The 25,957-nt window shown below is 54.7% G+C and overlaps 1 protein-coding gene across 1 annotated transcript; it reads right to left on the reverse strand.

Moving 5' to 3' along the window:
- Positions 1-1,656: 1,656 nt before the first annotated feature.
- On the reverse strand, positions 1,657-25,834 carry CCDC183 (coiled-coil domain containing 183). Its single transcript, XM_006117348.5, has 14 exons — positions 22,899-25,834; positions 21,799-21,920; positions 20,094-20,171; positions 18,993-19,160; positions 18,105-18,209; positions 12,068-12,190; positions 11,083-11,211; positions 10,573-10,633; positions 8,295-8,395; positions 7,103-7,263; positions 5,609-5,774; positions 2,821-2,949; positions 2,082-2,178; positions 1,657-1,864 (listed from the first exon to the last, which is right to left on the reverse strand). The coding sequence occupies exons 1-14, from the start codon at positions 22,966-22,968 to the stop codon at positions 1,728-1,730; spliced, it is 1,647 nt and encodes a 548-aa protein (XP_006117410.3). The 5' UTR covers positions 22,969-25,834; the 3' UTR covers positions 1,657-1,727.
- Between the last annotated feature and the right edge of the window lie 123 nt (positions 25,835-25,957).

The raw sequence follows: 25,957 nt of genomic DNA on the forward strand, positions 1-25,957 counted from the left end.
AGCCCCGCATGTGTGTTCTCTATCCCCCACATGCATGCTCACAGCCCCGCATGTGTGTTCTCTATCCCCCACATGCATGCTCACAGCCTCGCATGTGTGTTCTCTATCCCCCACATGCATGCTCGCAGCCCCGCATGTGTGTTCTCTATCCCCCACATGCATGCTCGCAGCCCCGCATGTGTGTTCTCTATCCCCCACATGGATGCTCGCAGCCCCGCATGTGTGTTCTCTGTCCCCCACATGGATGCTCGCAGCCCCGCATGTGTGTTCTCTATCCCCCACATGGATGCTCGCAGCCCCGCATGTGTGTTCTCTATCCCCCACATGCATGCTCGCAGCCCCGCATGTGTGTTCTCTATCCCCCACATGGATGCTCGCAGCCCCGCATGTGTGTTCTCTATCCCCCACATGGATGCTCGCAGCCCCGCATGTGTGTTCTCTATCCCCCACATGCATGCTCACAGCCCCGCATGTGTGTTCTCTATCCCCCACATGCATGCTCGCAGCCCCGCATGTGTGTTCTCTATCCCCCACATGGATGCTCGCAGCCCCGCATGTGTGTTCTCTGTCCCCCACATGGATGCTCACAGCCCCGCATGTGTGTTCTCTATCCCCACATGGATGCTAGCAGCCCCGCATGTGTGTTCTCTATCCCCCACATGGATGCTCACAGCCCCGCATGTGTGTTCTCTATCCCCCACATGTATGCTAGCAGCCCCGCATGTGTGTTCTCTATCCCCCACATGGATGTTCACAGCCCCACATGTGTGTTCTCTATCCCCCACATGCATGCTCGCAGCCCCGCATGTGTGTTCTCTATCCCCCACATGTATGCTCGCAGCCCCACATGTGTGTTCTCTATCCCCCACATGCATGCTAGCAGCCCCGCATGTGTGTTCTCTATCCCCCACATGCATGCTCGCAGCCCCGCATGTGTGTTCTCTATCCCCCACATGCATGCTCGCAGCCCCGCGTGTGTTCTCTATCCCCCACATGCATGCTCGCAGCCCCGCATGTGTGTTCTCTATCCCCCACATGTATGCTAGCAGCCCCGCATGTGTGTTCTCTATCCCCCACATGGATGCTCACAGCCCCGCATGTGTGTTCTCTATCCCCCACATGTATGCTAGCAGCCCCACATGTGTGTTCTCTATCCCCCACATGTATGCTCACAGCCCCACATATGTGTTCTCTATCCCCCACATGTATGCTAGCAGCCCCGCATGTGTGTTCTCTATCTAGAGCAGGGCTACTCAAGATGCGGCCCTGCAGCCCACGGTGCAGTTTGGGTTTACATGGGGCTGAACACACGGCCTACAGGTGGAAATCCCTTGAACATGACCTCCAATGGGAACACGCTCCACAACAGCAAGGCATCTCTCAGGCAGAGTGAGCATTGAAAGACACAAGAGTATCATGTGGCCCCTGGGGCTTCCAAAGTGGAGTAGCCCTGATCTAGACTGTAAGGAGCTGTTGCCAAGTTGCCTTGTTCTTGAAGTTGGGGTTGTGGAGGGCTTGCCTTGAAAGGGCTTTTTCTTTTATTTTTGCATTTCAAAGATGGCAACCTCACTGAGCACCCTGGCAGGATTTGTCCCTCATCAGCCCAAGCGCCCAGTTTTTCAGGGTACTGAGTGGGCCTGGGCAGCATGAGGCCAGTCAAGGAAAATGAAGTCCTTTATTGAGTCTGAAATAAAGTTACTTTTGGAGTGAGGCCGCGGCCTAGTGATTTAGGTGCCTTTCCTGCCTCCGCGTTGCTTCTTCTTGGCAGCCTTGGTCATGGTTTCAATCAGGCGCGCACCCTGCTTTTTTATCTCTTCTCGGCTTGGCACATAGCTGTGGTCAATGTCAGCAAAATCAAAGGCATCTGCAAAAGAACAAAGCCTACTACAGCAGGCTGGGAAACTGTGTCATGTGACAAATGGGGGCTAAATCCCCAGCACAGGTCACCTGTATTTGGGCTCATGGTGTCTTTGGTGGAGAGGCCATTGACAATGTTGTTGAAAACTCCCTCCAGAAGCTGGCTGGGATCCTCCTTCTAACTACAAGTCCACAGTGCCCACCCAATTCCAAGGCCTTCATACCTCTAACAGCATCTTCTTCATCCTCAAAAGAAATCTTCAGGTTCTGGCGCTCTTTCCTTGTACTTTCCTCCAGGAAATTCCTAACTTTTACATAGGTCTGTAAAAAACACTTCAGGTTAAATACTGCATAGGTGAGGGGAGGGGAAATGAGAATGGGAAGAGTAGGTCTGCATTTCCAACAGAAGAGATCATTTCCAGCTCCAGGACTAAGCTAGCATGCTAAATGTGGTGCCTATCTGCGGAGGTGCAAGGAGTGTAATTCCATCTCAGACCATGTGGCTAACTTTATTCTGTCACCCAGGAGAGGTGATCTAATTTGGGTATAAAGCCCCATTAAACCTGGCAGGCTTCTGCATTCACAATAGTGCAAACCAAGGCTGGGAGACAGTCTCTGGTTGCTTAGATAGTTGTTCTTGATTTCCCTGGTTTGCACTATTTTTACTGCACTTTGCTCAGATGCTGCTCAGCAGGGGCCTGTACATTCATTAAAAAAAAAAAAAGAAAGATGAGGGCAGCTGCAATATGCCTGGGGGCTCCTGGCCAGGTACCAGGGCAACCCCTTTGGCTGGGTAAAGTTTAGGCCTTTCCAACCCATCAGCACGTGTGTTCTGGGGCCTCCTCCGGGCTCTAGGGAGAGGAGACCTGCTGCCTGAGGGCTTCAGCAGCAGTGTGGCTATCCCGTTGCCCAAGCCCAGCCTCTCAGGAGACAGTTCAGGTCTGCCAGGGAGGAACCGCACACCTCATTGTTCTCCTCCCTGCTGAAGTTGTAGGATGGGAGGTTGGTCATGACTTTTGTCAAGTGCAACAGCTTCGTCTCACAGAACTGCAGCTTGTCATACGCATCGCTGGTGTCCACGCGAATGTCACCCTAGGGGCAAGGCGACAAAGCAATAAACATAGTGCCACTTCCAGAGACTCCTTCCAGGGCCAGTTTCTGAGGTGGGAACCAGCAAGTGGGAATAAGCATCAAGGAGGTTCAGGACAGGGGATGAGAGGCCCTGGCAATTAGAGAATTGCCTGCTGGGTGCTAAGCAGAGGGACATTTATAAAGTGCCTCTCCCCACATACTTGCAGCCATACTGACTAGGAGGTGTTTAAATTAGCATCTGGCTCCAAACGCATGTTGGATTCCTATCCAAACAAAGAATGTGGCATTTACCACCCAGTTCCAGCCATAGAATCAGAGAACACTAGAACTGGAAGGGACCTTGAGAGGTCACCAAGTCCAGTCCCCTGCCCTCTCGGCAGGACCAAGCACTGTTTAGACCATCCCTTATAGATTTCTGTCCAACCTGCTCTTAAATATCTTCAGTGATGGATGATTTTGCGGAAAAACTTGCCAGTCTAGACACAGCCCTCGTGTCTAGCTCACAACACTCCTATTGATGCAATCTAGCTTCAGTGCTAGGCTCTGCTGAAATCCTCGACCCCCAACTCCATGACATTTGGCCTCCTGTTTGTTCGGAGGGAAAATGAGAGCTCATTCTGTCTAAGGTGAGATTCCATAGCCATGCAAAGGCTGCAGAGCAGGGAATGATCCCTCCCCTGCTGTCCACTTCCAGCTTCTGGCTGTCAGAGATGAAGGACACCCAGACAGGGATGCCAGAACAGGGCAGGCCAAAAGGCCATGGCCTGTCCACTCTTCACCATGGACCCCTCCCACTGCTTCTCTTCTTCCTTCCGAGACTCTGTCCCCCGGCCAGGCCAGAAGCTGGACTCCAGCCCAAGGAAGAGTGGCTGGGGAGCCTGGGCAGTGGTGGGGAGCTGCAGACCACCCATCTACTCGGGGTCAGGAGGCCAGAGCAGTTCCCAGCCTGCATCCTTGTCCCCACAAACCCCCCACAGCATTTGGAGGATCTGTAGCTCCACACAGAGACCCAGATGACTCTTACCATGGCCCAGCTGCAGCTGTTTGGCCCCCAGGCAAAAAGGAAAAGCCAGATGGGGGTAAGAGCTGCTCAGGCAGCTGTAGTTCCCACTCGTAGGTCGAATCTGGAGCCCCTGCACCCAGAGCATGGCATTGCATCCCTGCCTATCCTGGTTACTAGCCACTGATGGCCTTGTCCTCCATGAACTTAGTTTATTCTTTTTTGAGCCCTGCTATAGTTTTGGCCTTTAGCAATGGAAAGAGCATGCAGTCTGCTTGGTCTGAGCATGTGAGGGATTCTAGGGGCCCCAAACTGAACGAGGTCTGGGAACAGAGCAATGCAGGGGTAGGCAGGTTCAGGGCCTGTTCCCAGTGGTGGAGCAATGTAAAAGGACACTGGGAGCCCAGGAAAGGGAGAGGCACATGGGCGGGCACACCAGGCTGATGCTGAGAGCTGGATCAGGAGTAGCAACACCTTTGTGAAGACTCCTCTAGCAGCAGGGACAGAGCATGTGTAACCCACACACCTACTGGGGGTGGCCACTGTGCTGTGGATTGGCCCTTAGACCACTTCCAGAGAGAGAATGAGCTTGCTCTACAGCAGTGTCACCAGCCAGTCGATCGGGATCCACACGTGGATCTTGGAGCCCCTGACAGGTGACCCTGACTGGTTTGGCCAAGAGGCTGTCAAGTGCCAGCACTTCAGCTGCCCCTCCCCCTACTGCTGCGCCTCTCCTGCCCTTTGCCCTGGAGCTGCCTCCCCCCACCTCTGGGAGCCTCCTGTGTGCTGGGACGGCAGCGGAAGAAAGGGGGGTGCTGATGTCAAGGTGCCCCCTCTACCACCCTGTAACTGTCTCCACAGAACAGAGTGGGGGGCACAACAGGACTTGGCATGGAGTTTGCTGGCTGCTTTAGGGAGTGGTCCAGAGCCAGGGCAGGGGTGAGGCTGCCTTAGCCCCACTGCACCCCCACCCAGGAGCCACCTGAGGTAAGCAGTGCCCAGCTGGAGCCCGCATCCTGAAACCCTAGCCCAGTCATGAACCCCCTTGTGCACCCCAAGACCCTGCCCTAGCCCCGAGCACCCTGCATCCAAACACCCTCCCAGAGCCTGCACCTAGAACCCCCTCCGGCATCTCAGCTCAGAGCCCCTCTCGCACTCCCAATCCCTTAATCCAAGGCCAGAGCCTGCACCCCAACCTGGAGAAAGTGAGGAAGGATGGGGGAGGGAGGAAAGATGGAGTGAGCAGGGTTGGGGGGTCTCAGAGAAAGGGCACAAAGGAGGTCGGGCAAGGGGATTTGGGTTTGAGGTAGATCTTGGATTGCACTTCAATTCAAAAGGTGATTGCATGCTTCAGAATACTACAGACCCTGCTCTACAGCCTTGGCTGAGCGCCAGCTGGCTTTTAGCTCAAGCTGTAGTGTAGCGGCTCCTGCACTAAACTCCAGAGGTCCCAGGTTCAGTTCTGCCTGTTGACGTTGCACGTGCACTGCACTGCCCACCTACTGCTTCTCTGTGGCAATGACCATGTGTCTTATGTTTGGAGGTGAGCCCAGTTACAAGTTCCTAAAGGAGCAACATGGTGCTGAAGAGGTGGGAGCAGAGAGGTCTCTCCTGCCCAGCCCAGCCCTGTGACAGGAAGAGGGAATGTAGGGCACATACATGGCCAGGCACAGTAATCCCACACAGGCGAATAAGGAGGTTGTCAACACCATTTTCAAAGCTGAGCAGAAGTTCCTGATTCTTCAGCATTTGGGTGTGCACCTGGTGTAGCCGGACCTCTTCCTCCTCCAAATTCCGCTTCAGTTCTTCCTCCAGTTTCCTAGAGCTACATACATGCAAATGCACACACACACGTACATATGTGCACACACAAGTGCTGGTATTTCTTCCAGCTGTTATTCTTCCGGGTTATACTTATGCAAGCCTCATCCACACATCATCTGGATGCTCTTTAGCTGGCTCAGATCAGCAGCATTGCTCCCAACCTCTCCCAGACACTGCACAGGAGCACACAAGCTGCGACTCCTGCAGTATAGCAACCATGGGCAGCGGGTGCACCCACTTTGGGGAGGCCAGCCCTGCCCATCTGCCCAAGCCTTGAAGCTACCACCCTATTTAAAAAGAAAAGCACGGAAGGGTTCCCCAAACTGAAGGAGCCCCAAACCGCCCACCCAAGCCACAATGGACTGAGCCATCCACTCCCCAACAGCACCACTGAGTCTCTCTCCCCTGGCTCCTGAGCACCAGGCCAGTCTCAGTGCCTGGCTGAGCCCACAGCCTCCCTGAGGGATACAGTGAGCAGCAAGGACCCTGGGGGCGGGGGCTGACTGGAGGAAGCAGTGGGACTCTTGGGGAAGGGAGGCACCGCAGCCCATTGTCTGTCATCAGGTCGGTGGCATCTGCCTTCCCTGGCCTACTATACTCACCGCCCATGACAGCAACATTAAAATCCTAGAATCCTAGAATACTAGACTGGAAGGGACCTTGAGAGTCATCAAGTCCAGTCCCCTGCCGTCACAGCAGGGCCAAGCCCCATCTAGACCATCCCTGACAGGTGTCTGTCCAACCTGCTCTTACATATCTCCAGAGCTGGAGATTCCACAACCTCAAGAGCAGGCATGGAAAAAAGCTAAGCAGCAGGCACCTTGTCCTGCATCCTGGAGCCTGGGCCATCAAGTGTGTCATATGAGGCCTGACACTGAGGTGTTTCCAGGAGGGACAAATTGTGGAAGTGAAAGCCTGCTGCAGAAAATGCCCTGTCCCCTTCCAAAAGCGATCTTGGTTCTGCACAGCTACGTGCAGTGGAGCTTGTGGCTCTCAGACACGTAGCAAAATCTTTTGCTCCACATCCTCCTTTGCAAACAGCACATGGGATTCAGGGGAATTAACCACATGGCTACAGAAGTGCAGCGGAGAAAGCTTAGTAGTGGGGGGAAGGGAGCGGACTGTGAGAATTAAGAGTACATCATATCCCATCCTCACACCCAGAACATGAGCAGCTATGGAGCAGGCACCAACCAGGGCAGAAAACGCACCTTATGAGCCTGAATTGCAACATATGCCTCTTCTCAGAAGCTACGCCATCAGGGTGTAGATGGGAGCAGGTGGCAGCAGCATAGAGCCCAGCAGCACTGTGCAAGGGTAGATACCTACCTTATGGAGCTTGGGGTCTGGTGGAATTTCAGCTCTGCACGTTCCAGTTCCAGCTCCTTCAAGTTGGCCTCCAGCTCCTTACGCTTTTGCTCACATTCCACTATCTGCTGTTGCAGGTTCTCCCCAGACTTCTGCTGGGCCAGGAACCTCCCTGCGATATCCTGGCCAGGGGGCAGGAGGAGGCAGCAGCATCAAAACAAAATGCATCAGATCAGGAAGAATACAGGACCTCTGAGATCCCAGCTCTGCTCCCAGGGCTTGCGGGGCTCACCAGCTTCAGCCAGACGTCCGGGATCATGTGAGCCCAGTTGCAGGGACAGTTACTCTGTTTTGGGGGCTCCTTGGAGGGACTGCTCAGTAAGAGCTGGGCAGCATCTGGCTGTGGCTTTGGGGTCCCCCCTCAGCAAAGCCCCTTAGGAGTTTCAGGTGACTTCTAGGGCCATCCTTGCCTATCGGTGCTTGACATAATGGATAGGACCCTGACCACTGGCCTCAGTCCTCAGTTCCAATTCAGAGCTGAGTCAAGAGTCTGATGCCTCTTTCCCCCTGTTGCACATCCCAAGGGTCCCGTCCCCTTGTGACAGAGTCTGCTGCTACCAGCACTCTGCAAATCAAACTGCTGTAGGCAGCTGGAGCAAGAGGGAAGGCAGAGGAAGAGCACCTCAGCCAGCCACTCTGGGCCGTGGCAGAAGGGAGCTCAGAGAGCAGCTCCCAGCACACAGGAGTCACCAGGGCACCCTCAGCAGTCAGAGCTGTTGGGAGAGACAAGCTCTCAGCTTGAGTGAGACTGCTCAGGCTCCTGGGGATACCGCCCCTAGGTGCTTCTGAGGCTCAACATGGGCATAAGCATAGTATGAATATTACATCTCCTTAGCACAGGCACTCCCATGCTCCTAGCAGATCCCAGGACCACAGAAGGGCTCCCTCCAAGACATGACAGGGACATAGGCAGGGCATGGGGGAGCTGTCCACCCCAGGGGTCTGGAACAATTTGTAGAGTGGGGGCACTGAGAGCCATTGAACCACACTGTAAACTCTGCATCTGATGGAAACTATTTCCAGGTGGGGCTGTGGCTGCCCCCAGTGCCCTCTTCCAGCACCTACGTCCATGCAGGACAGAAGCTTTCAGCCTCCCAGGCTGACAACCCAGCATTCCCTCCCCTGAAGCCACATCCCAAGCAAGCACCATTACCCAAAGGTGTGAGCACTGTACTGCACACTTGATCTTGTCCACCTCAGCCGTCACTAGGGCCTGATGCTCAATCTGGGCTTTGGAGGCCTCCAGCTTTGCACCTAGGTGTAGGGAGGAAGCAGCAATGAGACCAGTGTTAGATTACCACATCTGGGGCAGGCCTGGGGGCCAGAGGAGGGAGTCAAACAGGCCAGCCATGCAGGGGGCCACGCAATGACACCCCAATGACGGCCAAGGACTGCAGCAGTCTATGGGCAAGGTATGAATAACAAGCTCCCCAGGTGAATGCTGTATCCCCTAGTCCACTCCAGAAGCCAGCCTACCTCCCTACCTTCAGGGGGTCCTTATTGTGCCTTCCTAATACGGGAGCCAGGTTGAGCATAGATAAGAGCTGACTGGAACCTTGGGTGCTTGTGTGCCCAGAACTACGCCCCACACTCTACAGAAGCATGGCAGGGAACAGCCCACTTGGCCAAGGAGACATTCCAATACAAGGCCAAGCTCTCATTAGCTAATCCTACCTGCTCCTAGCAAGGGCTGGCTCCCACATTAATGCCAGCCCTGAGCCAGGTCCCTCGACCCCTGTCCCCAAGCAGGGCCACTGAAGAAAATCCCTTCCTGGTATGCAGGGGCCCAGAGACAGCCTAGGCTGTATTAAGTTTGCAGATGATCCCGAGCTGGGAGGGGTCGCGACTGCTCTGGAGGACAGGGTCATAATTCAAAATGATCTGGACAAAGTGGAGAAATGGTCAGAGGTAAACAGGATGAGGGTTAATAAGGACAAATGCAAAGTGCTCCAGTTAGGAAGGAACAATCCGTTTCACACATACAGAATGGGAAGCGACGGTCTGGGAAGGAGTATAGCAGAAAGGGATCTAGGGGTTATAGTGGATCACAAGCTGAATATGAGTCAGCAGAGTGATGCTGTGGCAAAAAAAGCAACCATGATTCTGGGATGCATTAACAGGTGTGTTGTGAGCAAGACACGAGAAGTCATTCTTCCGCTCTACTCTGCGCTGGTTAGGCCTCAATTGGAGTATTGTGTCCAGTTCCGGGCACCGCATTTCAAGAAAGATGTGGAGAAACTGGAGAAGGTCCAGAGAAGGGCAACAAGAATGATTAAAGGTCTAGAGAACATAACCTATGAGGGAAGGCTGAAGGAATTGGGTTTGTTTAGTTTAGAAAAGAGAAGATTGAGGGGGGACATAATAGCCGTTTTCAGGTATCTAAAAGGGTGTCATAAGGAGGAGGGAGAAAACTTGTTCATCTTGTCCTCTGAGGATAGAACAAGAAGCAATGGACTTAAACTGCAGCAAGGGAGGTTTAGGTTGGACATTAGGAAAAAGTTCCTAACTGTCAGGGTGGTCAAACACTGGAATAAATTGCCCAGGGAGGTTGTGGAATCTCCATCTGTGGAGATATTTAAGAGCAGGTTAGATAAATGTCTATCAGGGATGGTCTAGACAGTATTTGGTCCTGCCATGAGGGCAGGGGAGTAGACTCGATGACCTCTCGAGGTCCCTTTCAGTCCTAGTATTCTATGATTCTATGACAACCATGTCCAAAGGCCAGAGTAGGGGGTTTCTTGGTTCTGCTTGCAGGCTAGGCTGTGGGAGCTCAATGCAAGAGAAATGTGCAACCTGGTCTTTGAGTGACTAGTCTGTAGCAAGCCAGCGCAGTGGAGACAGAATAAGTAGTGCATCTCTGCTGTATGGAGCAGCTTGCTTGGTTTCACTCCTGTTTTGGTTCCAGTGCGTTATTGTTTTGGATTCTCTGATGTTACAATTTCCAGCAAGAGTTTTTTAACTAACTTCTCTGTGTACGTTCAATGACCATGACACTTCCCAGACAGGCTTAAGTGGTGAGGGAACCTTGGGCTGGGCTGCAGGCCAAAACACGACTGGAGTTGCAACATTCACCATGGGGTCAGTGTTGTCCCCAGTGACCTCAGCAAGAGCAGGACCAGGCCGCATGGGATCACGTCTCCCACCCAGAGCAGCCAGTAGTGAATGCTCATCAAGTGTGTTTGCTGGAAAAAGGGGAAGAGAAGGCAGAAGAGAAATGGCCAGATGCCAGGATTGCCCATCTCCAAGCTGGACATTCATCCCCCCGCCTGTCACCCTGCCTCAGGCAGCGGCCAACACCTATTTCTGGTGGCCAAGGGATGCTGCCATTGCCCTCAGCAGGCTACGCTCTGAAGCTGCCAGTTTCGAATGCTGACCCAGCATCCCCATGAGCCAGCACACTGCAGATGGGCCCTGGCCAGAATGCCACTCACCTTTCAGCGAGTCACGTGATATCAGGGTTGGGAAATCCACATTGAGCTCTCGCCTGGCCTGCTGCAAGGGAATCAGAAGCAACCAAGTCACAGCAAAGTGTGGGAGGAAATGAGGTACCTGGCCCATGCCAAGCCAAACTGGCCTCAGGGCAGAGCCAACTTAAGAGGCTGGCCCCTAGTAATAACCTAGAAATAGCCCCTGTCTGCCGGGGGGATCCCAAAGCACTTCATACCCAGGGGCCGAGTTCTGCCTATGTGAGGTGCCTACCTGGCCCTCAGAGGATCTCTAATGATGGCAGAGGGGAGCTGAGGAGACCCAGTTCAAGGCTCCACTTTGCATTGGATCCCGTAAGTCAAACAACTGGGCAGCTGCAGCCCACCTGAAAGGCACCCCCTGCTAAGGGCAGTCAGGGTGGGGAAGGCCCCCAAATGTCCCATTCCCCATCCCCAAGCCAGGCACCCCACATGAGCTCACTCGCACATCTGCGCCCACAGTTCACATGGACTCACCACTCTCCTGTGCCGCTCACTTGCGTCCTTGACCCGGATCCTGTCGATCTGTTTCTTTTGGAAGTTCAGGGAATTCTCCCGGAACTTCCTCTCTGCAATGAACTCACTTTCCATGTTGGTCATGTCTGCCTGGAGTGGGGTACCGCCAGGCAAGGGAGGAACAATCACCACATCAGTCACGTCCCTTGCACACCAAAGCACTGCACCAGCTGCACCCCGCCCCCCAGCACTGCTGCAGTGAAGCCACCTCTGGGGCAGGGCGGGGGGGCAGACACCCAGCCCAGAGTGCACAGCACAGCAGTGGGAGGAGGCAACCCCCTGCATCCTATGAAATGTGCCCGGAGATCATTAATGCCTGCGCAGAGCTGGCAGAGCCTCCGTTTGCAATGTCTTTTCCAAAGGACACTACAAAATAAGCAGCCTGGGGTGCTGGAGAGGCAGGGCTTGAACCTGTCTGGGTGTTTCATTCCTAGTGCTGTCAGCACCCAGGCGAGGGGCGGCTCAGGGGCTGAGCACTGGAATCCCCCACTCAGTTTGTTCTGCTCTTTAAGGCAAGACAATTCGCTGGAACAGGGTGGGGAACCTGAGGCCTTGGGCCAGATGCAGCCTCTGGCTTGCCTAGAGCCATCTCCCCGAGGCTCAGGTCCCCTCCTCTGCCCAGCATTGGGGAGCTTTACTGGCACTCCAGCCTCCCCATGTGGCTGGAGCACACACTCTGCTGCCCAGCCCCCCCTGCTCTGGTGTGCAAGGGGAATCTGGGGAGTTGGGGGCCACCACATCAGCGAGGGGTTTGTTTGGGTTTCTTTCTTTGCACCTCACTTTGCATGCAGCCCCCGACTGAATTTTCTGTAGCTCGTGGCTCCCAAACCAAAAAAACTTCCCCACCCAGACCTAATGGATCCCTAGATAGGTCCCTGCATTCGCAGATGCAGCAGCCCTTGAGCCAGGACCATTCCCAGCATGATTCCCAAGCAGGAGGTCTCACCTTGGCTGCTTCTGTCGCTTCAGTGGCATCCACAGCCATTAGTCTCATGCCCTTCAGCTCCACCTGGTAGACGTCTACCATGTGCTGAAGGACGTTCAGCTGCAAAGGGAGCTGGGCTAGTTCCTAGGACACAGACAGCAATGTTCACCACCTCCAGGACATACTGGTGCAATACAACCCTGTGCTCCCACCTCCTCAATGAGAGGCAGCATGATGGAGAATGGGCGGGAACCACCTCTGGAATCAACAAGGAACTCAACAGCACTAATCCGGGGCCATCTAGGCCACTTGTGGTAACACCCAGGCAGTGCACTGCCACCCTATGTCCCTGCCAAAAATCTTGATTTCTAAATGGGGGGCTCCCACATGTTCCTTCCCTGTTCCTCTGGGTGGCCCTTCCTGCATCCCCTCCCTTGCAGGTACCGGCACCTCTGCTGGGCCAGATTTTCTCCTGCATGAAGATCTGCTTAGAACAGGTAGGGGAGGGGGCATTGGATCCTACAGGACCATGCACCAACTAAGAACAACTGTAAGAGAGCAAAGTTTCACCCCATCCTATTCTGCCTTCCCAGCTCCCTTACATCTCTCCTTGATGGGGCAGAGGCAGCCCCGAAGAAATTCTCCATTGGCCAGGTCATACCCCACTTGGTACCACACAGGTCACGGGTATAGAGAACAGGGGTTGAGGTGTTTTTAGCTTCCCAGAATGTAGGGACTGCATTAATAAATCAAGGCAGCACAAAGCGTTTGGAACCAGAGCTCATTTAGCTCACAGATTTAGTCATGTCCCAAAACTGCTCATGAAAACATAAAACCTGAGCAAAAAGAACTTTTTCACAAATGTGAAAAAGTCGCTGTGACGTAGTGGGGGTATCTGGCTGGTTTCTATGCTGGCTCTGTGGTAACCCCCACTGGCTGCTGTCAGTACCACGGCCCAGCAAGACAGGGGATGAGTCATTATGCAAAGAGGGGCTCTCAACCTGTCTGACCAGCTACCCCCGCAGGGAGAGAAACAAAGGAAGGGGGAAAGCTGCCCCTGGCTGGGGGGCAGGGCTGGAAGAGAGTTAGCTAGTCTCTGTCTGGGAGCGTGCAGGAGACGGGAAAACCCCAACGCGTCGTCACAGTCGCAAACTATGATTTTCACCCTGCATTGCTTGCAATGGATTCTTTTGCCACATATGTAAGTATCAGCTTTGTCCTCAGTACATGTAAAAAAAAACTCCACACCAATTGACCTAGTTTTGTCCCATCATGGATCAAAGGCACTGAAGAGTGCTGAAGCTAGCTTCACTTACACCATTGGTTGCGATCTCATCAAAATCAGGTATTGTCAATTTCAGCACCTTGGAAAACAGTCACTTCTCAGTTTGGCAGAGCAAGCTGAAATATTTATGAACTGCTTTCACTGATCTTTCTGTAAGCTGACAACTGACTTGAAACGTAGGAGGCTGAGTAACCATACACCGGTAGCATGTACTGAAATAGCATTGCTGTTACATTTTGTGTTGTTCTGAGCATAATATTTTCAATAAATGTGTAGCCTCTCTGTTCAAGCCTTGATTGAACACTAGACATTGAAAAATCAATTACTTTGCAGTAGATGTACTGATCAAACTCTTTTGCTGTGTTTGGGTAGTTGGGTTTACCTGTTCCTATTTGCATTTTCTTAGAACCTTTTCTCTTCCCTGGAAGCTCATGCCTTCTATATTCATTTTCAAACTGCTCTGACAGATTTGTTCCCAAATTAAGTTGTAGGTTTTGTGCGATTAGCTACTGAAGTGAATTCAGTGTCATTTTCACATGATATCAACCGCCCAAGAGGAAAACTCTTGCCCTTTGCAGCATATAACACATTGTCAAAGTTTTTAGGATTTCTCAACCTAGTTCAATACCAAGAAGAAGTTTAACTTTTCCATTTGAGCTCTGAGCTGTAATTTCAGGATCTCTCACTGCGTCTTTTGTAACCTCTCAAGTTACCCACAGTGAAAGATTGCTCTCAAATGAACAGCTCAGAGTCTAGTTGGCAGCTGGTATCAAGCAGAACGTTCCAGGGTTTGATCCTGAGGTTGGTTTTGTTCAACATTTCCATTAATGACCTGAATGAGGGGATTGATTGCATCCTCAGCAAGTTTGTGGATGACACTATGGGTGCATCTACACTGCAGGGCTTAACTCAAAGTAAGCCATGCAAACTGAACAACATCAATTGCGTCTTATTTCGAAATAGCTTATTTTGAAATAAGGAGCATCTACACAGCACTTATTTTGAAATTGAGCATTTCTTCCTCCAACTTCCCTTACTCCTCATACAATGAGGGTTACAGGAATCGGAGTAAGAAGTCCTCCAGCTTGACAGTATTTTGACACTATTTCAAAATAACTGCCTGCTGTGTAGACATGGAGTAAGTTATTCGAATAGCACTAGTCATTTCTAAATAGTGTTGCAATGTAGACATACCCTAAGCTAAGGGGAGAGGTAAATATGCTGGAGAATAGGGAGAGGTTCCAAAGTGACCTAAACAAATTGGAGGATTGGGCCAAAAGAAATCTGATGAGGTTCAACAAGGACAAGTGCAGAGTCCTGTCCTTGGGATGGAAGAATCCCAAGCACTGTTACAGGCTGGGGACTGATTGGCTAAGCAACAGTTCGGACCTGGAGATTACTGTGGATGGGAAGCTGACTATGAGTCAACCGTGTGCCCTTGTTCCCAAGAAGGTTAATGGCATATTAGGATGCAATAGGGAAGATAATGGAGCAAGTAATTAAGGAAATCATCTGTAAACACTTAGAAGGTGGCAAGGTGATGGGGAACAGCCAGCATGGATTTGTAAAGAACAAATCATGTCAAACCAATCTGATAGCTTTCTTTGATAGGATAAGGGAGAAGCGGTGGATGTGGTATACCTAGATTTTAGTAAGGCGTTTGATACGGTCTCACATTATATTCTTATCAATAAACTAGGCAAATACAACTTAAATGGGGCTACTATAAAGTGGGTGCATAACTGGCTGGATAACCGTACTCAGAGAGTAGTTATTAATGGTTCACAATTCTGTTGGAAAGGTATAACAAGTGGGGTTCCACAGGGGTCGGTTTTGGGACCGACTCTGTTCAGTATCTTCAACGATTTAGATATTGGCATAGACAGTACGCTTATTAAGTTTGCAGATGATACCAAGCTGGGAGGGGTTGCGACTGCTCTGGAGGATAGGGTCATAATTAAAAATGATCTGGACAAATTGGAGAAATGGTCTGAGGCAAACAGGATGAAGTTTAATAAAGACAAATGTAAAGTGCTCCTCTTAGGAAGGAACAATCAGTTTCACACATACAGAATGGGGAGCGACTGTCTAGGAAGGAGTACGGCAGAAAGGGATCTAGGGGTTATAGTGAAACACAAGCTGAATATGAGTCAGCAGTGTGATGCTGTTGCAAAGAAAGCAAACATGAATCTGGGATGCATTAACAGGTGTGCTGTGAGCAAGACACGAGAAGTCATTCTTCCGCTCTACTCTGCGCTGGTTAGGTCTCAGTCTAGACAGGATTTGGTCCTGCCATGAGGGCAGGGGACTGGACTCGATGACCTCTCGAGGTCCCTTCCAGTCCTAGTATTCTATGATTTCTATGATTGTGTTCTACTCCAGAGATGTGTTACTGGGGTGCCTCCAGCACCTACCAACAAGGGGGTGGTTACTGCTGGGGACTGGAAACCCTCCCTCTGCCAGAGAAGCATCCAGCTGGGCTGGTTTGCACACAACTAGCTCAAGCTGGTTTCCCACTGATTAGAAAATCAGAGCGTTTGGTATCAGGCTGGTCTGAACTGAGACAAGGCCTTCTCCCCAGTCCCACAGATGGATGTGAAGGGTTGCGGGGGGGGACACCTTGAACTTGGCCTCACCGACAGTGACTCCTGGTATGTTCAGTAGATGTTTGCAGCTGTTTTACCTCAGGACTGGAGCTGCTGCCTAGGAAGAGCTGCGCGATGACATTTAAGTGCCAATGCTGGGAACATCAAATGGAAGGCAGGGAATTGTGCAGCAGTAACCCCCCTCCCCACCCCAGAACGGAGTGGGACAAAAGTTCCTGCCTAAGGCAAAGGCGAGAGCAGGGTCCGAAGTGGAGGCTGGAGCGGGGGCCTGCTAGTCAAAGACGCAGACCTAGGAACAGACCCTGTGCTGGGAGCAGGGCTGCAGAAGGTGCAGCCAGTGGCCATTCTCTGAGGCTGCCCGTCTCTCCTCTCCTCCGTGAGGGCGGATCTGCATTCCCGAGTCCTCTTGCAGCAAAGAAGCGAGCAAGCTGCATGAAGTGGGGCTCACCCAGGCACTCAGAATTCTGCATCAAGAAGAGCGGCCCCACCTGCTGAGCCATTTCCCAGCCAGGAAAGAAAGGGGCCAGAGCCTGGCACAGGACAGGAGAGACCCTCCCCATCCCTGATGACCAAAAGTCAGCTGAAACCAAGGGGCACCAAGCAGCCCTCAGATTCCCAGAGAACAGCCCAAGTTACTGGCAAACTGTGCCTACCACAAAAATTAGATCATGTCAGAATGAGAATCTGCAGCTGTTGTTTGATGTTTTTCCGCTCTGACCCCTCTCGCTGAATAAGCTGTCTTTGCCCCGGCAGGTGGTGCAAACGGGGCAGAAGTGGAGCTGAGACTCTGGTCCAAGGATCTTCAAAACAGCTGTGTTTTCCAAATGGCCCCACACAGCGTACTTTGTTGCTTTCTCCTTGAAGCATTATCCCTTGCAATGCTGCACATCACCTCCTCTGACTTCCCAGGGCCCACCAGGCTGAAAATCACACACCTTGTGGCTCTCACTGCAGCACTGCCCAGCCCACACTTGGCAATTCCACTGCACATTCCTTCCCGCAGCCCTGTGCGGACTGCTCCTGGCACACAGAAGCGCAGACATCTCTGCATTTAACACAAACTGGTCACGTGCACTCCTTGGGGGTTCTAACAAGACACCGTTTACACCAACATGCAGCAGGACTTCCCTGGACATGAATGCCGGATTGCCTTTTAAGCCAAAAATATCTTTCTGAAGATGAGCCTATTATGATCTGCCGGCTGAACCACATTCCTTGACACTAAGCTCACACTTGAGAATGGAAATAGATCAGTAGCATTTCCACACACTCTCCAGTCCAGCAACTGTTTTGGCAGCACCAGCTTGGGAGGCATGCAAAGCCGACAGGCAGCTTCTCCAAAGAGATGGGTTTGCCACCCAATCTGGGTTTCAGCATGTGTCTGGGATCCACTTGACAGGTGGGTTTTTCTAGTCTGAGAGAAAGGTGGCACCCTTTGGAGGAAGGAAGCCACCACGGCAGCAGCCGCGGCAACCACCGCCAGCAGGCTACTTATGCGGTTCCTGGTGGCGCGTGGTGCTTGGGACAGGGCCTGGGAGAAAAGAGGCAGAGAAAGGGCAAGGCCTTGGGGGAAGAAGTGGGGCTGGCTGGGGCCTTGATGGAAGAGAAGAGGAGCAGGGCCTCAGGGTCTGGTTACTCTACAAAGGACCAGAGCAGGGCTGGAAAGGAAAGCCACCTCATATGTGGGCCTAACCCCAGAGCCAGTTCCCAGAATAAGGCTGCGTCCAGGAGCCTCAGGGAGGTGATTCCAAGCAGAGACTGGCCTGGATCCAGACCTTGGCTCAGATACCCTGGAGCTGTGAGGAAATTGCAATTTGTAGCTGAAAATGATGGCTGTTTTCTATCTACCCCAGGGCAGACCTGGCCCAGCAAGATCACTAATGCCATCAGCACCTGCTACCTAGTTCCTCCATGCGCCTGGCCCCAGATTTCCATAAGGACACGGGGATTCCTGTGATCCCTTCTGGCCAATGCCTGTAACTGCTCCTTGATGCTACTCCATGGCCCGCACCTCCCAGTGTATCCCTGTTTTGCTCTATAGTAGAGACTTAGAGCCTGGTCTTGGTCCTGCCCACACCAACGGCAAAGGCTGGGGCCCCAGGCTGGCTTATGCCCCTGTTTGTGGCATACAGTAGCCTGGAGAGACCATATGGGGGAGGGAACTCACATCCTTCAGGAAATCCACCATCTTTAGGTACAGGTAATAAATCTTCTCGCCAGTCGTGATCTTCATCAGCATCTTCTCTATGTTATTCTCCAGCTGACGAATCACCTGCAATAGAGAAGGCCTTTGTGTTGCGTCACTGGGCTGCCTGGGACATGACAATGCTCCTGGGAACCAAAAGGGCTGGGGCAGGCTCCAGGGCCCTCAGCTATGGGGAGAGCCCATTGACTTGGTGCTCCAGTGAGATTCTGCATTGTGCACTGCCCTTGCCATGGGTTTGAAGCCCAGCAGCCTCCCATGACACACCACAGCATGTTCAAGAGACACTAGTAACGGGGCCCAGTGAGAATGGCAGTGGGGAGGCTGCATGCTGCTGTTGTACAGTGCAGGGCACCCAGCTTGCGAACTTCTGGGGCCATAAGCCAGGAAATGCTCCTGCCTCATAGAAGCTTGGTTTGTACTGGGCCCAGGTTCCTGCTCTGCAGACCCGTGGGAGGAGTAGGGCTGGTCTCTGCAGGCAGGGAAGGTCGGGATCACTCTGTGACCACCCCATGGCAGAACTAGAATTGGAGATGGAGTTCCAAGGGGCTCCTCACCCAGGCCTCAGCAGCTGGAACAAGGCCCCGTGATGTGGCGCCATCAGGTGCAGCAGTGCAAGTGAGCATGTGTGGGCCAAGCATGCACATGGTTGTCTGGGTAGGAATGCCCTGGCTGGCTGGAACTGCCATGGGGGCTGTCCAGAGCTCACCCCCTCCACAGAAAAGGGAGCTGGGGCCAGAGCGGACATCAGTGGGGCCAGCACGTTCACAGCCCTCCCCAGGACCTGGCCTATTGCTGTCACCACAGATGTCTGGTCTGTATGCTCCTCCGCTGGCGCTGAGCCTGTCTCACCTGCAGCTGCAGCTGGCCCTGTCTGTCAGCTCCTTCCATGTCTGTCAGGTGTTGCAGCTTCTGCTGCAGCCCCTCCAGCATGGCTCCCTGCTGCTTTGCCTCGTACAGCAGCATATTGTGCACGTTCATCCTCTCAAAGATGGAGTTCTGCAGCGTCTCGCGGGCAGCCTGAAAGAGACGTGGCACTCGGGGGCACTGGCTGGACTCCCCCACAAGCAGCCTGCAAAGCCGAGCCAGCCCACAGGCAGCCTTGCAGCAGAGACCCCAAAGGGAGGCGAGCCGGGGAGAGGTGATGGTCGGATCCCTGCTGCCAGTCATTGCCATGTACAAGTAGCAGCTAAGCCCTAAGATGGAAGCCAGCGGCAGGGGGCAGGCTGGGAAAACTGAGCCCCAGGGAGCTGTGCAGAGGCTCTTTGCAGGGTGCAGATCTGGCTCTGAAAGTCTGATGCATTAATCACAGTCACATCTGGAAATTGAGGCACATCCTGGGCCCACAGCACCTCACTCCTCTCCCTGGGGCTGCCCCAGCGCAGTGAACACAGAGCCCCCGGGGTTGGACGTGACTCCTGCTCCCTGGCCTGGCAACAAGGACCCCAGCTGATGCTGAGGCCCTTCCTGCTCCCATGTTAATCTCTGGCATGTCCTGAATCCAGCAGGCAGGGAAGGACCCTGTCACCTGTGAGGACAGCACTAGAGCAGTGCTGCACAGTGAAGAGCCTTTGAACTGTAGGAATGACAGGGACATTGACACTTGGGAGCAACATGAGCCTTCTCTAGGTCTCTATGCTGTATCCTGTGACAACAGCGCAGAAACAAAACTCCTGCCAGCCGAGCTAGAGGAGACTCTCCAGTAACTGTTCACAGTATAGGGTCTAAGGCACACAGCAGAACAGTTCTCACTGCAGCCAGCACAGGGCTGTAGGGTGTGTGCACAAACATACACACACTCCCCAGCTCACTACCGTACAGCCCCCTGGAGCTTGGACGACATGTACCCAAGGGGGACGATATCCTTCAGGGTCCCCTCCAGCCTCCCATTTTCTCTGCTCTGTTGCTGGGCAGCATGTGTCAGAGAGGCTGGACAAATGCTCTGCCAATTACCTCCACGGTGCTCCTGGCTAAATGCATCTTCAGCCGCTTTTGCTCCCAACACGCCTGGGAAATGGTCACTTGGTCATGCTGTGGGCAGGAGGGGGACAGAGAGAAACTTGGGAGCCAAGTTACATTGCTGATCTGCCCACGTGTGCATGCAGCATTGTTAGAGCTTTACGCTCAGGGATTAGCCCGTCTGCCCCCAGTTAACGCAAGGCAGCTACACATTCTGTGGCCCTCCATTTTTGGCAACCAATCCAGAGCCAGCTGGAGCCTGCCTTTCAGGTGGTTGCCTGTCCCTGCCGCCAGCTGACCAGAGCGGGTGCTCTCAGTGCCTCTGGGCCAGGACGACTCATGTTGTGACCCAAAGTGCAGGTGCCCCAACTGAGGCCAGAGCGACCTGCCCAAGATCTGCCAGCAAGGAGAGTGGAGGGCAGAGGCCTCGGCCTCTGTGTCTGGCTGTGACTGTGACTGCCCCTCTAGCCGGCTGGTTTGCCAGGCCCCAGGACTGAGCATTTGACCCACAGAGCAGAACTGCCTGGGGAGCTGTCGGCAGCCCAGCCTTGCCCCACGGCGCTTACACTGCTGAGCCAGCGGGAGCAGCTCAGACCCTGGTGGCCCACAGCATGGGGGCAGCACCAGGGGGCTGGAGAGATGGGCGCAGGGCATCCCAGGGTACGTCTACACTGCTGGGGGTTTCTGGGATACCTCCAGTGTCCCAGAAAAACGCTGCCACGTCCAGGGAACGTGTTTGCTCTGCCGCTTTTTTTGCGGAAGTGCAAACGTGCTTTTTTGGAAGCCCTGTGTTCCTCTTCCGGAAAAAAAAAATCGAAAAAAGCTGTGGTGTAGACCTAGCCCCGGGGGGGAACAGCCTTCCCGTGCTGGGCAGCACAGCAACAGCAGGGGCCAGAGCTGGGCAAGATGGGGGTTAGCCCTGTCTGGACAGGCCCCAGGGGAGAGATGCCCAAGGCTGGGAGCACAGTTTGGGGGCGGGCAGCAGTAGCGTACTGAATGGAATTTCCCTTGGTCTCCTGCTGGCCCCAGGGGCGACAGGTGAATTCTCTCAGAGCTGCAGCATGCTGGAGCCTTCCCAGTGCTGGAGCTGAGGGATGGGCCAGCACCAAGCCCCTTACACCACCCACCGGCTCCCCGCCTCAACCTGGGCCACTGGCCATGGTCCCCAGCCACAAGTGCAGTGACACAGCAGCAGCTGCCTCGTCATGGCCGTCGGCAAGATCATGCTAGCCCCTAGCATGGGCAGGGCCTGGGCTCCAAATACCAGGCAGACCCAGGGCAGACTGTCCCTGCCCTACAGCACCCACAATCTATCGCTAATGTCTCCCAGCCAGCTCATGGCCCTGAGTTCTCTTCTGCTCCTGCTGCTCTTTAAAACCACTAACCGCTGAACTGAGGAACTACAGCTGGGGGGTGCAAACCCCAAAGGGCATGTAAGGGGTCCGGGCAGGGAAACCCTCCACTAGAAGGGTGTGCCGGGGCACCGGCAGGGCAAATGTTCCCCTCCCTCCCAAGGGTGCACTGGGGGGGCGGGCGGGGCAAACACCCCCTTCCCTCCCCAAGGGGTGCATAGTGAGCGGCTGGCCCAGCCTGTGAGTGTGGAGCTCAGCTGCAGGCACCGCCGGATGGCCATCAGCGTTTGGCCCAGCAGGATGCAGGTAGACAGGCCAGAGCAAGGCGCGGTCGGGGGCACAGATACCTTCTGAGCCATGCCCAGCAGGCACATCTTGTCGTGCACATTCCCACGCAGGAAGCTGATGAGATCTTTGTTCTGATTGAGCTTCTCCTCTGTTGAATGCGCAAAGAGCTTCTTCCCTTGCTCTAGAGGCACGAATGGGATTTCAGTCCTAGGGCAGCACCAGCCCATCCCCACCATGCGCCCAACTCTGACAGGCCAGGCCGGGCTCCGCACTCTGCTGCAAGTGGAGGGGCGACTCATCCCGTCATTGGCACATCACTCATGTGACCAGCTGAGGGTCTGGTGCCATGTTGGCCTTCCAGCCCCCTGTAGGGCCAAGCTCTGTAACCCCAGCCCACCACATGCCAGACAGTCCCGCAGTCTGGCCAGCCACTCTGGGGCGCCCCTCAATAGCTCCTGTCACTAAGGGCCAGCCCAGGAGCCTCTCAGAGGCCGCCTGGCACTTATGGCCACATGCTAGAAAGCCCTTAGGCAGAGGGACGTCTCGTCCTGCACCCTGTGGCTATGTCTACACGCGCGGCTTCTTGTGCGAGAAATATGCAAATGAGGCTCTTGTGCCAGAAGGAGTGTCTACACTGCCCCTCCTTGCGCAAGAAAATCCCTCTCGCGCAACGCCGTTCTTCCTGAAAATAATCAGCGTAGAGGCGCAAGAGCCTCTTCTGCAAAAATGGCGGCTCATTAGGCATGCAAATGAGGCTCGGCGATATTCTATGCTTAGCCTCATTTGCATATTTCTCGCACAAGAAGCCACGCGTGTAGACATAGCCACAGGGTGCAGGACGCGACGTCCCTCTGCCTAAGGGCTTTCTAGCATGTGGCCATAAGTGCCAGGCGGCCAGGATTTAGATCCATATTTCTAAAGGCTCACAATGCCCATCAGGCATCACTGAGGGGTGTTGGGCATTAGATCTCCTCACCCACCCCCTCTTCTCAGGGGGTTTCCTTCTCCCCAAATCATCTGAACCCCGCCTGGAGCCCAGCCCAAATCTCATCGGACCCTGATCCCTAAGGTTGCACTTGGCTCCTGACACTCCAGGGCCTCAGGCAGCCGTTTCACCCCACCCAGCCTGTCACAGCCTGGCCGGGGCGCGGAGCAGCACCTTGCAGTGAGATGATGGCACGCAGCTCACGAATCTGCTGCTTGATGTCCCTCTTCCTCTGGAACTTCATGGTGGCAGAGGTTCCTGTCACAGTCACACGCTGGGCCCCTGCCCAGAGACACACCGAGTCCTCCCCTCCCACCAGCTGCTGAGCCAGAGAGCTCTGCCTTTGGAACCCGCTTTTCTGTGGTCCTTGGACTATGATGTCGGAAGGAGCTTTGTGACACAGGCCTGCATCACTGGCTTCTCCATGGCGGCCGCTGGGTGCGTGTCCCCTCCACCCACTGGCCCCGCAGCCCTCAGTAGCACTACCAGAACCACCACACACGTGGCATGGGGGACGAGGTGCATGGCCAGGTTTATTGCCAAGGAAGCACAGTCCTAGCGCCCTGGCTCTGAGGTTACAGACACGCGCACACGTGACCCCGAGAACGGGCCAGCTCTGCGACGTTCTGCCACCCCTCAGTGGGGCACAGACCCACCTCTAGTGACTTCTCCCTCCACACATCAATATGAACACGTGTTCCACGCCGTAGTGGGGGTCAACTCACCACCGAGGCACCTCCTGCTGGTCACACTGGGAATTAGTTATGGCCCCTCCTTCTGACTGGTGTCTCACCCACCTTCATGGTGCTCCACTATCTTCCCTCTCTGGCTTTGGACCCACCTCGCTCCCTGGACGGCAGCATCCTCTTCCGGACATGTCCTCCAGCTGTGCCCGCCCCGCTGTCCTCTCCCCATTCCGGGCCCTCAACGAGCAGGCCTGCCACCGTGGCCAACTGCAGCCCCAAAGTCTGGCCCCTCGCCTCAGAGGCAAATGGCAGCTGGTAAAGGCCACGCTCCTTGGTGGCAAGGTGTGGTGCAAGGGAGAAGATCCAGGCCCACCTGTTCCTCTGGATCCCAGCCCAGGGGCCCCGTCCTGCCCTCGTTCACACTGCTGGCTGCCCTCAACGTGCCTGGACCCCTTCCCCATGACCCTAGCAGCCTCCCAGCCCTTGTAGCAAGGCCTCAGCCTGGGAGGTGTCAGGCAGGAGCCTCTCTCTGCTGCCCTGAGCCGGCCCAGCCCGTCTCTGTCCAAAGTGCTTTTCCCAGGGGGCCGGGGCCTGCCCTTCGCTGGTCAGGACACAACTGCCCTATGCATGGCCGAGCAGCTCCTTATATCAGGGCTGCCCCAGCAAGCCGCCCTCTGATTGGCTCCCGCTGAGCCTCTCGCTGATTGGAGGGGACTGTGGAGGCTTTTTCCGGCCTGGTTGCTTGGCCAGAGTGGGGCAGGCAGTCGAAGAAAGGAGAGCGAGGCCTGTGGGCAGCCCTCTGCTTGGTGGGAGATGGTGGCACGTGGCCAAGCCAGAAGGAGACTTCACCCCCCAGCCCCAGCTTCTTGGGTCTCTGGCGCTAGTGGGCTAGGCAGCCTCGTCGACCGATTCGATCGCAGCCACTCGGTCCCCAGCCCCCAGTGCATACCTCGGCTACCCAGACCCGCTTGGCTGCAGAGTCTCAGCTTTCCTTCCTGCAAGTGAGCAGGTCCCCCAAAGCGTGTGCGGGACCCAAGGTGGCATGCTGCACCGTGCGCCCGGGCAGCGAGTGCTGTGCAGTGCGGGGCCCAAGACAACTGCCTTTCTCGCCTTGCGCTAAGGTGAAGCATGTGCAGGGCCTGTCTCTACGCAATAGCTTAGCCATGCCTGCCCATTAACAGGTCAATGCACACTCCCTGCCCACTTCCCAAGGAGCCAGGCAGCCAGGGCTGGGGGGCCAGAGTTAAAATTCACTGCCTGTAACTATTATTGCAGAGCTCAACTTGAGTAGCAGGGGCTTGTCACGCCTCTACTTGACCCTCGGGAAACCAGGAACTGCCCACCAGGCATCCCCGAGCCCTGCCCCCACTGCCCTCCCAAATTTCAGCCTCCAGCCCTCCCTGTCTTATTGCCACCTCCAGCCCCATACCCAGTCCACCATGGGAGCCTGGAGTCCTAGGTTCTGGGAGGGCTAAGGAGGGACCCCTGGGCTCCAGGCCTGCCTGTGACTGGCTCACGTGTGGTGCTGGGCCAGTCACCTGCCCTCGTTGCACCTCACTTTCCCAGCTGGGAGAGGCGGGAGGCTGGTGAAAAGCCGCCAGGGAGAACAACCAGCCTCGCGCATCCCTGACAGGCGATCGTCAACCCTCCCTGACGGTGAGTCCACAGCTGCCGCAGCCAATGGCCTGGCGGTGCTGGATTCAGAGATGAGGGCTGGAAGAGCTCTCAGGAGGTCGTCCCGTCCAGTCGCTGCACTGGCGCTCAGGTTTTGTGCCTGGAGAGACAAGTGGGGACCTTAGTCCACAGCCTCACCTTCAGCCGTAGCTTCGAGAGATACAGATCCTTGTTCCAGATGTCTGCTCTCCAGGGGCTGAGCCGCTGGAGCCAGGGCCGCAGGGCTGGGCCTCAGCTTCCTCCTGGCACTAATCATGGCCAATGAACAGCCCAGGGCGACTCGCTGGTGCCCCAGCCCACCTGAGCTCCTGCACTGCAGCTTTCAATGCCAGGGCCCCTCATACCACCCACACTGCACTCAGCAGAGCCCAGACCCAGAGCTCAAGGACCCAAAACTTTCGGCTTCCAAATTTCAGCCTTTGATTCGGGTTTTTTGGGTGTTTCCCCATTTCTTGTAGTTAACCAAGTATCTCCTCTGCATTCTCCTCAGCCTGTGGTGGGTTCTTCGGGGCGATTCCCTAGCATTGGATCACGACAGCCTGATGAGGACAAGAAGGGCACAGGCCCTGTTCAGAACCACGGCTCCCGTTTCATGCTAGCGTCCCCAGTTCCATCGGGGGAGAGAAGAGATGCAGGAACAGAATCTACTCCACATTCTGCAGGAGGCATCAATGCTGTGCAAGCCAGCAAGCAAACCCAGGCCTGCTTAGACACAGGCCAGGGCTGCAGAGGGTCTAGTGAAGGGAGCATGGCAGGAGCGTGAGGTGGAAAGAGACTCAAAAGTGATGGCTGAATTGAGTCAAAGTGGGGGAGCGTGGCTCTCAGGGCTGCCTCCCACAGCTGATTATGGCCAACACTTGTGCACCCTGGTGA

The sequence above is a fragment of the Pelodiscus sinensis genome, chromosome 23 (genome assembly GCF_052426305.1).
Source record: "Pelodiscus sinensis isolate ZL-2025 chromosome 23, ASM5242630v1, whole genome shotgun sequence".
In the NCBI taxonomy this organism is placed as follows: Eukaryota; Metazoa; Chordata; order Testudines; family Trionychidae; genus Pelodiscus; species Pelodiscus sinensis.

Bases quoted from the DNA above. Each gene is read 5' to 3' on its own strand.
- CCDC183 (XM_006117348.5), bottom strand. From the start codon at position 22,968: ATGAAGTTCCAGAGGAAGAGGGACATCAAGCAGCAGATTCGTGAGCTG. The intron at 11,212-12,067 runs GTGAGACCTCCT...ACCCCACTCCAG, and splicing joins AAGCGACAGAAGCAGCCAAG to GCAGACATGACCAACATGGA. The intron at 2,179-2,820 runs GTGTGCGGTTCC...TGTTTTTTACAG, and splicing joins GCAGGGAGGAGAACAATGAG to ACCTATGTAAAAGTTAGGAA.